The following is a 12524-nucleotide window of genomic DNA, read 5'->3' on the forward strand; positions in this document are numbered from 1 at the left end:
TTGAAAATGATTGCTTAAGAATGTCAAATTTTGCACGGGATGATTATTAGTTAAGGAGAGTTGAGAATGACAGACGATGTAATGAACTAACACTATAATGCATTATTCACTAAATTTTACTAAATATTTATATTAATAAGTTGAAAAAGTGTAGAAGTTATTCTAGTAGATTAGATGTGATATATATTATATATAAACCGGCAGTGTATTTGTTGATTTATATTTCGATTTCATTGTATATTTTCTATAACATAATATTATTTTTTAGTTATTATTGCATTATAACAAAACATAATACGATTGTAATACCAAATTTAGTTTCAAATACCCGATTACTAAAATTCATTAATTTTCATTTCAAGTTTTGCGCCATTAATTTGAATGCCAAAAGCAGCGCCATCATGTCGAGCGAAGGACGCTTTGACTTTGAGTATCCCTTCTGAACGTAAAAATATATAGGGTGAGTATACTCTTCTTTTATCTATGGTATGACGTGTGCGTTTGACGGATGATGGTGTGATGTATTTGTATATAGTGATTAGTGAGATATTCTGTACCTGTTGTGACATACATGTGCAAATAGTATTTTACGTGCTAATATCTGGTGCAACATGGATTACGAAAGTTTAAGTACTTTAGATGATGATGTTAGTGCTAAATACATTTTAATGTTATAATATTATGTTTTTGACAGAAATTATTATTTCAATCCACACATGATTTCTTCTAACTTCATAATATATCAGAGCCTCAGGTTTGAATAAAATAAAACGTTTCATCAAATACGTCTGTCTAATATTATGTTAATTTGCAACATGGCTTATTAATGAAATTGAGTATGGTGGCACTTAATAGCTCTCTTCACTTGTGTACTGCCTTCTGGTTGAATATTCTTTTCCGAGATGGGCTACGAGGTCTATTTCGTATAAAATATAGATATTGGAATTAATACCAGAGAGGTTGTCTTGTTTTTACTAACAATGATGATCCATTGGCGTTTATTTTTATGGCCCTTGTGTATGAAACATATTTTGTGTTGATTAGTACAATAAAGTTGGTATAGAACATAACTAAGCTTATAATCATAAGCAAATTGCTACAATTCGACAAACGAATAAGTTAACATTCACTAAGTGTATTATTTATACAACAAAAATTTAGGTTTATGTACTTGTTTTTTTTATCAATCTAATGAACATACAAGTTGATTTTATTAATTAACACGATAGACACTGTTGAAATAAAATTTTTGCATATGATGTCAATAACTTATATCGAAAACTAAAAACAAACTAATGTTGAAAAATTGCTGTACAAAACTAATTGTTTAAAAAGTTTTTTTGTGCCAAATAATTTCCTAGTTTGTTTTGGAAACAAGTTACATACCATTAATGTTGAGCAGTCAACGCCGATGAAATAGTCATTTCTGAAAATTATGTTATAATGTGACATAGATTTTCACATAGTAAACAAAATTTATTTCTACTTTATGAGTGCAAATACATATTTCAAGAATGTTGCAATATCAAACAAAAAAGTAAACTAGTTGGTTTGGTATTTAGCCTTGAGGCAAGTTACATGAACTTCTCGATATGTGTAAATAATCGACTTAATCAAAAAAAAAATTTGTAAATAATATACTTCATCAATCCTAATTTAAAAAAAAACGATAATTATGTTAGCAAAGATTGACGAATTTTTAAAATTAAACTACTTGTCGTAAGGCCTTAATATTACAGTAAGTTCTATAAGACCATGATGTAAATCGCCAAAAAAAGTTTTTGAGAAAACGTCAATTTACGGCAAAAAATATGTTCACACACACACACACATACTTTTTTCAAATTTGGTCTCATTCGATTCAGAATGGCTTGAAACGTCGAGAAAACATAAAATTAGAGAATCGGATTTTTTGATGAAAACATAAACTTCTCCTTCGGAAAGTTAAAAAATAAAACTTTTTTCTTTGGTAATAATAAACTTAAAATAATATCAATATCACTCTCAATAAGAACAGGAAAATTCAAGGATACTCCTATTGATTCAATAAGTACCGAAACCAATAAAAGTTAAGGAATTGGGCCAAAAATACGTAAAACAATGAAAGCAAGGTGGGACATTTCCCATAAATGTAAAATTGGGTTTATAATGAAACTCTTGTTGACTTATTTGTTTCTCTAATTTATTTACTTATGATTTAGTTATACATAACTTAATCTATTTTGCTTTAAATTTACTATTATTTATTTTATTTCTTACTTTGTACTTTGGTACTTTCTTATGTACTTTCTTATTGACGCTTAAACTTGTACTGAAAATTATACCTAATATTTTTGGATAAATATTTTTTATTGCCCTGTATGAACCGAACAGCTTTGTGCTTGTGCGTTGTTGCATTTTTTGTACATTGGAGCAGCAATTTGCTCCACAAGGCGTGAAGGAAACTGGTTGTAATCCAAAAGGAAAATTTATTAAAACTATCTAAACTAAACTGCCACTAGCCTGGAACTATAATCGGACTAGACTCAAGGTCAGCTATATTGTCTTGGAAGGAAAACTCGGAACTCGACTGAAGATGGCACAGGTCAAAGGAATTTTTGGAGTGAAAGAGACTGGTAGCCTGGGTTAGAAAGGAATGGTTCTGTTGACATATTGCAAACTCGAGATGGCAACTATAATAATATTGATGCATAAGATTGTTCATTGTGTGGTCATCATTTTTTTCCGAGTGAGAAGGGTACCTTTTAAATATAACAAAATATGAATAGAAATATCTATGCTGATAGTTGAATTATGTACAGAATAAAAATCATGAGACATGACGAAGAAGGAGTAGTCTAGGAAGGAGTTGAAGTAAGTTTTAAAGAAACTTCCAATACTTCTTTGTTTACCTCTTAGAATGAATGGATAGGATATGTAATCCTGAAAGGAAAAGCAGTAACCTTGTTATTAATTCCAAAATAAAAAGTAGTTGCTTAGTCACGAGATTTAATTATTCTTAATCATATCTCATTTTTCATTGATGTAAGCTGGCATTATGGATATGGTTGTGTAATCTTCTACTATAGAGATGAGTGCCGGAAGAGTGCTCACACCCATGAAACTTGCATGCAGCACTTCTTGCAATTATTTATAAGTTTGACATCATTTTCAGAACATAAACAAAATCTGTCCTGGTGGAATTATCAATCTTGCCTTTTGTTGAATTGGAATTGAAGTTTTGTTGACCTTGTTTTTGGACTTCTTTATTATCAGCATTAGAGATGGGTAACTCACTCCGGAGTTATCATGAGACAACTCCTCCCTCAGAGTGAATCCTAGTGGAGTTGCCTCACAGGATTTGTCATATCCGACTTCCCAAAACTGGTACTAAATCTGTTAATATGAGCAGATATTTGCATGAGAGTTTTTACTAATACAAAGATTTGGGTCGAAAGAAGTGGTCTTTTTCTCGTCTCACAGCCAGTTTTGGGACTTTCCAGGTATATAATGTCTCAAAATAATGCTATTTTGAATTGTATATTCTGTATACGATAATGTTTTTCCGTAAATGAGTTTTTTCTATGGTATACAATCAGCTAAAAAATATTTAATATTATATTATAACTTTTACACAATTATGATTTTATAATTGTGTAAAATCTACTACCTGATATATAATTAATTCTCGAAAAGGAAATTATAAAAGAATGTGAGGTATTATTATTTTGTGAAAAATATTATACACACAGATTTGATCTTGTTTCATATATAAGGTTCACTGGATTATTTTTATTTAAAAATAATTACAAAATTGATTTTGATTCCCAAGTTTTTTGTCAATTTGAGATTTGTATGCATATTGAAATGCATAAAATAGTAATTATTGTAATAAAATGAATAAAATTGTTTGTACTATTTGTGAACTATTTCCAAAGTCTTAATAAATCCTTAGATATGTTAACAACACACTAGAGAACACATTTGTGTCAAATGTTATGTTTCAAAGTTGTCGGAGTTGTGGAGTTGTTAAGTGGATATAACTCCTCCCTGAAGTGGAGTCAAATCCCAGCCGATCTGGCTTCGGATATGATAAGCCCATCTCTAATCAGCATAGTTTCTTTTCCTTTTTTGAATTAACCAGTATGGTTTTGGATAGTCCAGTGTGGTTTTGGAATGTCGAATATGACAGAGCTAGTATTATACCTGTGATATTATATTTTTTTTGTTACAAACTGTAAGATTATTGCTGTGAGTTAAATAATAACCAAATCATCAAGTTGTGTTTAAGAACAATATATCAATGTATTCACCTAATGCGCGCTGTTAAATTGACCTACAATGAAAATATTATCTATTTCATTATTTAATTCAGATAATGATTGATTTAATCTTTAATTATTTCTAAAAGAAATTACAAGAAGAAAAACAAATAAAATTAAATATTCATACAGAATGCAATATGCATACATAATATACTTTATTAGGCTTTCTTACATTGTTTATAAATTATTTTAGTCAGAAATGTACATTTGTCGTAAATACATTTGTTGTTGATTGTTGATTTTGAATATGCAACGCCGATTTAAAAAAATAACTAAAAGAATAATTTGAGCATAAAAATGCTTTTACACAATTTACTCATTTATCCAGCTAGGATGACTCCGGTCGGATATAACTCCGCTCGGATATGACTCCGGTCGGATATAACTCCGCTCGGATATGACTCTGGCCGGATATGACTCCGGTCGGATATAACTCCGCTCGGATATGACTCCGGTCGGATATGACTCCGGTCGGATATGACTCCGCTCGGATATGACTCCGGTCGGATATAACTCCGCTCGGATATGACTCCGGTCGGATATAACTCCGCTCGGATATGACTCCGATCGGATATGACTCCGGTCGGATATAACTTCGCTCGGATATAACTCTGCTCTGATATGACTCCGGTGGGATATAACTTCGGTCGGATATGACTCCGCTTGGATATGACTCCGGTCGGATATGGCTCCGGTCGGATATGACTCCAGTCGGATATGACTCCGGTCGGATATAACTCCGCTCGGATATAACTCCGCTCGGATATGACTCCGGTCGGATATGACACCGGTCGGATATGACTCCGGTCGGATATGACTCCCGTCGGATATGACTCCTGTCTCATATGACTCCGGTCGGATATAACTCCGCTCGGATATAACTCCGCTCGGATATGACTCCGCTCGGATATGACTCCGCTCGGATATGACTCCGCTCGGATATGACTCCGCTCGGATATGACTCCGCTCGGATATGACTCTGGCCGGATATGATTCCGGTCGGATATGACTCCGGTCGGATATAAGTCCGCTCGGATATGACACCGGTCGGATATAACTCCGCTCGGATATGACTCCGGTTGGATATAACTCCGGTCGGATATGACTCCGGTCGGATATGACTCTAGCCGGATATGATTCCGGTCGGATATGACTCCTGTCGGATATAACTCCGCTCGGATATGACTCCTGTCGGATATAACTCCGCTCGGATATGACTCCGGTCGGATATGACTCCGGTCGGATATAACTCCGCTCGGAAATAACTTCGCTCGGATATAACTTCGCTCGGGTATGACTCCGGTCGGATATGACTCCGGTCGGATATAACTCCGCTCGGATATGACTCCGGTCGGATATAACTCCGCTCGGATATGACTCCGGTCGGATATAACTCCGCTCGGATATAACTTCGCTCGGATATAACTTCGCTCGGATATGACTCCGGTTGTATATGACTCCGGTCGGATATAACACCGCTCGGATATGACTCCGGTCGGATATAACTCCGGTCGGATATGACTCCGCTCGGATATGACTTCGGTCGGATATGACTCCGGTCGGATATAACTTCGGTCGGATATGACTCCGCTTGGATATGACTCCGGTCGGATATGACACCGGTCGGATATAACTCCGGTCGGATATAACTCCGCTCGGATATAACTCCGCTCGGATATAACTCCGCTCGGATATAACCTCGCTCGGATATAACTCCGCTCGGATATGACTCCGGTCGGATATGACACCGGTCGGATATAACTCCGGTCGGATATGACTCCGCTTGGATATAACTTCGGTCGGACATGACTCCGGTCGGATATGACACCGGTCGGATATGACTCCGTTCGGATATAACTCCGCTCGGATATGACTCCGATCGGATATAACACCGGTCGGATATAACTCCGGTCGGATATGACTCCGGTCGGATTTGACTCCGCTCGGATATAACTCCGCTCGGATATAACTCCGCTCGGATATGACTCCGCTCGGATATGACACCGGTCGGATATAACTCCGGTCGGATATGACTCCGGCCGGATATGACACCGGTCGGATATGACTCCGCTCGGATATGACTTCGCTCGGATATAACTCCGCTCGGATATGACTCCGGTCGCATATGACTCCGGTCGGACAAGACTCCGCTCGGATATGACTCCGGTCGCATATGACTCCGGTCGGATATAACTCCGCTCGGATATAACTTTGGTCGAATATGACAACACTCGGTTATGACTCCGTCCGGTTATGTATCCGCCCTGTTATAACTCCGGACGGATATGATTCCGCCCGGCCTAATTATTTTTATTATTTGAATGTTGAATTACGGTAAGGGAAGTTCCAGCAATTTGCCTTAAGCTCGATGCCATGCGACCCACTAGTTTAATTCTTTTATCCAACAATTATTTTTAAGAAGTACTTTAAATGGTCTGTTCGTGCTACCAGAAAGATGTAGGTGACTCTTTATAGTGTTTTTTTCAGTATTTTAAGTAATCATTTTTTATATATTTATTGATTATTTTGTACAAAGCATAAAGTTCGCTTTTCGTGGCCCGCGTTTTTCTTTTTTATCAGTTTTTGTGTTGTGCCTGTTGTGGGATTTGTAATACTGATGGCATCGAGAATATTTGACTTAAGAATTTAACCTTGCACTTTTGTCATCAATATTGTGGGTGCCATGTTAACTCTTTGGGGACGGCTGTCCACCTGAGTGGACAAACATTCTCTGTGAGGCACAGGCTATTCTATAAACAATGACTCAGTTTACATCGAAAAGTTAAATAAATTACATATAGCAGTGATAAACAGTGTTGTATTTTGAAAATAATTTTAAGTTATTTTAGTAGTATTTTTAGCCTTTTTCTTTGCTATATAGTCTTTTTTAACTTCCCGAAGGAGAAGTTTGTTTTCATAAAAAAATCCGAATCGCTAATTTTGTTTTCTCGACGTTTCGAGCCATTCTGAATCGAATGAGACCAAATTTGGAAAAAGTATGTGTGTGTGTGTATGTGTGTGTGTGTGTGTGTGTGTGTGTGAACAGATTTTTTGCCATAAATCGACATTTTCTCCAAAACGGCTGGACCGATTTCAAAAATTTAAAAGCCATTTGATGTATATCGATGAGGACTATCGTCTCTGAGTGCGGCGATCGGCCGGGCCGTTTCTTTGTAAATTGCAGAAAAGTGAAAATTTTTTCGTCCACGTTTTAGCCCGCAATTCTGAATCGATTCAAAAACCGTTCGATAGATATTGGTTGGGAATCGTGCTGATTAGTTTTTGGTAAAGATCGGCCGGGCCGTTTTCTTGTAATAAAGTTAAAAAAAAAAAAAAATTCGACGATTTTTATGATTATTTTTTTGACGATAGATACCATAGTTTTCTAGGTCATACTAAAATATTACGGCCCTACGACAACTGGTTCAGCTTTAAAAATTCGTCAAAGTTTGCAAAAATCAGTATGGTCTTTTTGGCATTTGTCAAAATTAGACATTTGATCGACGTTTTCTCAAAAACGCCTGAACCGATTTTAGAAATTTAAAAGCCATTTGATGTATTTCGGTGAGGACTATCGTTTGTCAGTTTTGTGCAACGATCTGCCAAGCCGTTTCTTTGTAATTTGAAAAAAAGTGTTAAACTTTTAGTCCACATTTAAGCTCATCCTACCGAACCGATTTTAAAAAATCAAAAATTGTTCGAAAGATATTAGTTGGGAATGGTACTGATAAATTTTAGGTGAAAATCTACCGAGTCGTTTTCTTGTAATTAACTGTTGAAAAAAAGTGTTAAACTTTTCGTCCACATTTAAGCTCATCCTACCGAACCGATTTTAAAAAATCAAAAACTGTTCGAAAGATATTAGTTGGGAATGATACTGATTAGTTTTAGGTGAAAATCTACCGAGCCGTTTTCTTGTAATTAACTGTTGAAAAAAAGTGTTAAACTTTTCGTCCACATTTAAGCTCATTCTACCGAACCTATTTTAAAAAATCAAAAACTCTTGGAAAGATATTAGTTTTGAATGATACTGATTAGTTTTAGGTGAAAATCTACCGAGCCGTTTTCTTGTAATTAACTGTTGAAAAAAAATGTTAAACTTTTCGTCCACATTTAAGCTCATCCTACCGAACCGATTTTAAAAAATCAAAAACTGTTCGAAAGATATTAGTTGGGAATGGTACTGATTAATTTTAGGTGAAAATCTACCGAGCCGTTTTCTTGTAATTAACTGTTGAAAAAAAATTTACTTACTTTATATATTTTCTCAGGACAGTATGAGGGTTGAACGCAAGGAGGGTGGTAAACGAGGTCGCAAACCTGGAAGAAAATCTTCTACTGAAAAAGTAGATGTAAAAGCTAAATTAGGTATTATATGTGAATAAATTTATTAGTGAATATTTAGATATTAAGATCATCAATTTAATTGTTTTATACATAAAATATGAGAAATTAAACTAGTGGGGTGTGTGGCATCGTGCCTTAAGGCAAATTGCTGGTACTTCCCGTATCGTAACAAAATGTTCGAGGAATACTGAATGTTTTCAAATAGATTATTATAAATATTGTAACATTGTCGAATATTTATAAGAATTATATAAACTGAATTGCAAAGTTGAAATTATTTGTTTGAAGTATATTTGAACTATAGTCAGAATTAAAAATAAAATCTGAATTATTTTCTTTATACAAAAAATTTAAAAAAAAAAATGAAAAAAAATTGAAACAAAATTTTTTTTTCAAAATCAATTATTTTATTAAGACAAGCAGAAAGTTCTTTAAATCAATTAAATCAGTTTATATAATTCTTATAAATATTAGACATTGTTACAATATTAATAATAATCTATTTGAATATTGAAAAATTTGAATTTGAAAACATTCAATATTCCTCGAACATTTTGGTACGATACGGGAAGTTCCAGCAATTTGCCTTAAGCCACGATGCAATGCACCCTTCTAGTTCATCCTTTGCAGATTCACTATTGAATTTTCATATTATAATATAAAGATATTTACACAGGGGCTTAACATTCTTTTGTTTTGTATAGAACGCAGCAGGCAAAGCGCTAGAGAATGCAGAGCCAGAAAAAAATTACGATATCAATATTTAGAAGAATTGGTAGCAGATCGAGAAAAGGCTGTTTTTGCTTTGCGCAAAGAACTTGAAAAGGTATGACTATTTTCAATGCATACATTATCTTCTATATATATAAAAATAAGTCGGGTTTTCCTTCTTGACGAAATAACTCCAGAACGCACGAACCGATTTCGACAATTTTGCATTCGTTGGAAAGGTCTCGGGCTCCGCAAGGTTTATAGGTAAGAAAAGTCAGTGGTGCATGGCATCGTGCCTTAATGCAAATTGCTGGAACTTCACGCACCGTAATTGAAAATTCGAGTAATGACATTAGTGAGAATTATCAGAATTATGCTTGGTTAAGTCAACAAGAATATTTGCCGCAAAGAATAATGATGTACACGCACTGAATTTCACCATTCAATCAAAAATTGCTGGCGATTTGGTGACATACCAATGATTCTGACTGGTCTTCCGTTTGACTTCAAACGATTGCAATTTCGAGTTCGCCTTGCGTTTGCAATGACGATTAACAAGTCGCAAGGCCAATCGCTTAGTGTTTGCGGGATAAATCTCAAATAGATTACTTAGAAAATCATTGTTTTTCACTTTGGCAGTTATACGTTGCCTGTGCACGAGTTGGAAAACCATCCGCTTTGTTTGTGTTAACGTCAGACCAAACAACAAAAAATGTGGTTTACCAAAGAGCACAATGAAACGTATAATTTGCGGATTCACTTTTATTTACTTAGAGAAGTTCATCTAAAAAACACTTCATTTTTGTAATGGAAATAAATTCATTACTGTTGTGCAATAAAATCAATTTTTTTCTTTTCAAATATAAAACGAACAAAAAATTACTTCATCTTTCTCACGAAACCATCTGGTGGCGAAACGGAGTTCGTCGGGTTTGCTAGTTTCTAATAAAAATTTCATTCAAATTTTCAATTTATCTCTTGTCCATTATATGAATGTTATGTTCCTACTTCTACTAATGCTATATATTACTGCATATGTTAAGATTAACTAGCTGTAAGTGGAATTCTGTCTTGAGGCAATTAAGGCATCGTGCCTTAAGGCTAATTGCTGGAACTTCCCGTACGAAAAATTATTTTTTTAAAAACGATTAACATTTTTGAAAAAAATTTACTTCGAAAAAATTAGATTTTTGAGAAACTATAAATTTGACAAAAAATTACTTTTTTTTGAAAAAAAAAAATTTTTTTGAGAACAAAATTTTGTTGAAAAGAAAAATGTTTTCTTCATTTTGACATATTTTGGAAATTCTGAACTTTTTTTTCAAAGCAATCGTACTGCTTGAACTGCATAGAGACGCAATGTCAAAGCGCGCAAGTGCCGCGCCGCCGTCTAACGCATAAGCATTGGTACGGAACCCATAGAAATGTAAAAAAAAATATACTTATTGTTAAAATCTCTATAAAATATCTGATAATTTGATGTGCATATGTCTAATGATCATTTTTAACCGCCGAATGGCATTTTTTTTTTTACTTTTTTCATTAGATCTCCGAAACCGCTAGACCTGCCTTCATGAAAATTTGATCAATTCTTCATCTTGTCAATGCAAGTGAAATGTTTTTTGAATTATTCAAATCGGGCGCTCCGTTCTCTTAAAAACTGAGTTACTGTTTTCGGCACTTTTTGCACGGTATCTTTGGAACGGCTAGACCTGCCTTCGCCAAAAACTAATCAGCACGTCTCCTTATCAATACGAATCGAATGTTTTTTGAATTATTCAAATCGGTTGATTCGTGTTCCCGAAATCGTCGACGAAAATTTGTATCCGCACATACATACACACACGCACATACACACACACACACACACACACACACACACACATACATCCATTTTTTCTAAGGTATGCCAAAATGTTTAGAAACCTTTGAAACGTAAAGAAATATAAAAATTTTCATTTTCGATTTTTTTGCGATTACTATAACTTACGGGAAGTTAAAAAACTTATTTTATCAACTTTGAACACTTTCCACTGGCGAACTCCGAGATTCATATGAATTTTGCCGCCGGAGCGGCGGCATCCTCATTCAATTATTCAATTATTTAAAATATGAAATGATTCCACACACATAAATATTGCAAACATTTGAAGTAATCAAATTGAATATATTTCAGTATCGACAATGGGCTGTAGATTTGGATGAAGGAAGAGTGCCCGACGGTTTTCAAAGTCATCTAGAAGAAATTGGCGCAGTTAAGCAAGAAAATTTCCTAGCAGAATAGTACTACATATATTCTATTACTCAATTGCATATTTTTTATTATGAAACATTATATTTGTTAAGAATTATTTTTGAATATTCTATGATTATTCTATAATTTAATTTTAATTGAATGATAAAGCACCAGAAGCATGTGCGAGCGTGCATTGATATATTTTTAGAGTAGAGTAAGTAAATTCTTTAATCCTTTTAATCTAAAAGGAAACTGTTCATTGCAGAAATTTATCTTTTATTCGAATCATATTACTCTTCAGAAAAATTGACAATGTTTAGTTGTCTGCATATATACAGATTACAGGAAATTCCTGAATTCGGTCTATGTAGATGTATACAACAAAATTTATTATATAAAATGTGTAATTTTAGTCTTCAGTTTAGAAAGTTAAACTTAGCTGAAGTAATTTATAATAATTAAGTACATTAATATAATATAATATATTATTAATTAATATAATTTTAATGAAGTATTTATAAATTAATAAAATGATATTAATTCTATTTACCTAATGTTGTTTATATTTAAACAATGATTACCTTAATATTGTCCGTACGACCAGGATAAATATTTAGTGATCATTTGAAATTTAAACATAAATTAACTAACCAGCAAAATACATACCTGTAAAATACTAAAGTGAATGTTCAAGTGATAATAATTTGAGTGTTTAAATTCAATAAAGTCAAATGATTAAATTGAATAGAATAATGGATCAAATTATTGAAGTTAATTATTTAATTTCAAGCAAATCGAATCAAATTACTAATTTCAAATGATTAAAATCATATATCAAATTACTAAATTCATATATTTATTTTTAACTTTCCGTAGGGTAAGTTATAGTAATCGCAAAAAATCGAAAATGAAAATTTTTATATATC

At 33.7% G+C, this 12524-nt stretch overlaps 1 protein-coding gene across 2 annotated transcripts; it reads left to right on the plus strand.

The window, feature by feature from the left end:
* Positions 1–492: 492 nt before the first annotated feature.
* Positions 493–11961, plus strand: LOC113366665 (cAMP-responsive element-binding protein-like 2). Of its 2 annotated transcripts, none has more exons than XM_026608311.1 (4): positions 493–647; positions 8576–8672; positions 9356–9477; positions 11539–11958. In XM_026608311.1, the coding sequence occupies exons 1-4, from the start codon at positions 612–614 to the stop codon at positions 11644–11646; spliced, it is 363 nt and encodes a 120-aa protein (XP_026464096.1). In that variant the 5' UTR covers positions 493–611; the 3' UTR covers positions 11647–11958. The 2 variants fall into 2 exon arrangements, with proteins under 2 accessions (XP_026464096.1, XP_026464097.1); XM_026608312.1 differs by having other exon boundaries at positions 620–754; positions 11539–11961.
* Positions 11962–12524: the final 563 nt, after the last annotated feature.

The sequence above is a fragment of the Ctenocephalides felis genome, unplaced genomic scaffold (genome assembly GCF_003426905.1).
Source record: "Ctenocephalides felis isolate EL2017-DRISC unplaced genomic scaffold, ASM342690v1 CF-g0.4_SCAFFOLD_01170, whole genome shotgun sequence".
Taxonomy (NCBI): domain Eukaryota; kingdom Metazoa; phylum Arthropoda; class Insecta; order Siphonaptera; family Pulicidae; genus Ctenocephalides; species Ctenocephalides felis.

Coding starts and splice junctions, on each gene's coding strand:
- LOC113366665 (XM_026608311.1), top strand. CDS start 612: ATGGATTACGAAAGTTTAAGTACTTTAGATGATGAT. Junction 8,673..9,355: donor AGATGTAAAAGCTAAATTAG/GTATTATATGTG, acceptor TGTTTTGTATAG/AACGCAGCAGGCAAAGCGCT. Junction 9,478..11,538: donor TGCGCAAAGAACTTGAAAAG/GTATGACTATTT, acceptor AATATATTTCAG/TATCGACAATGGGCTGTAGA.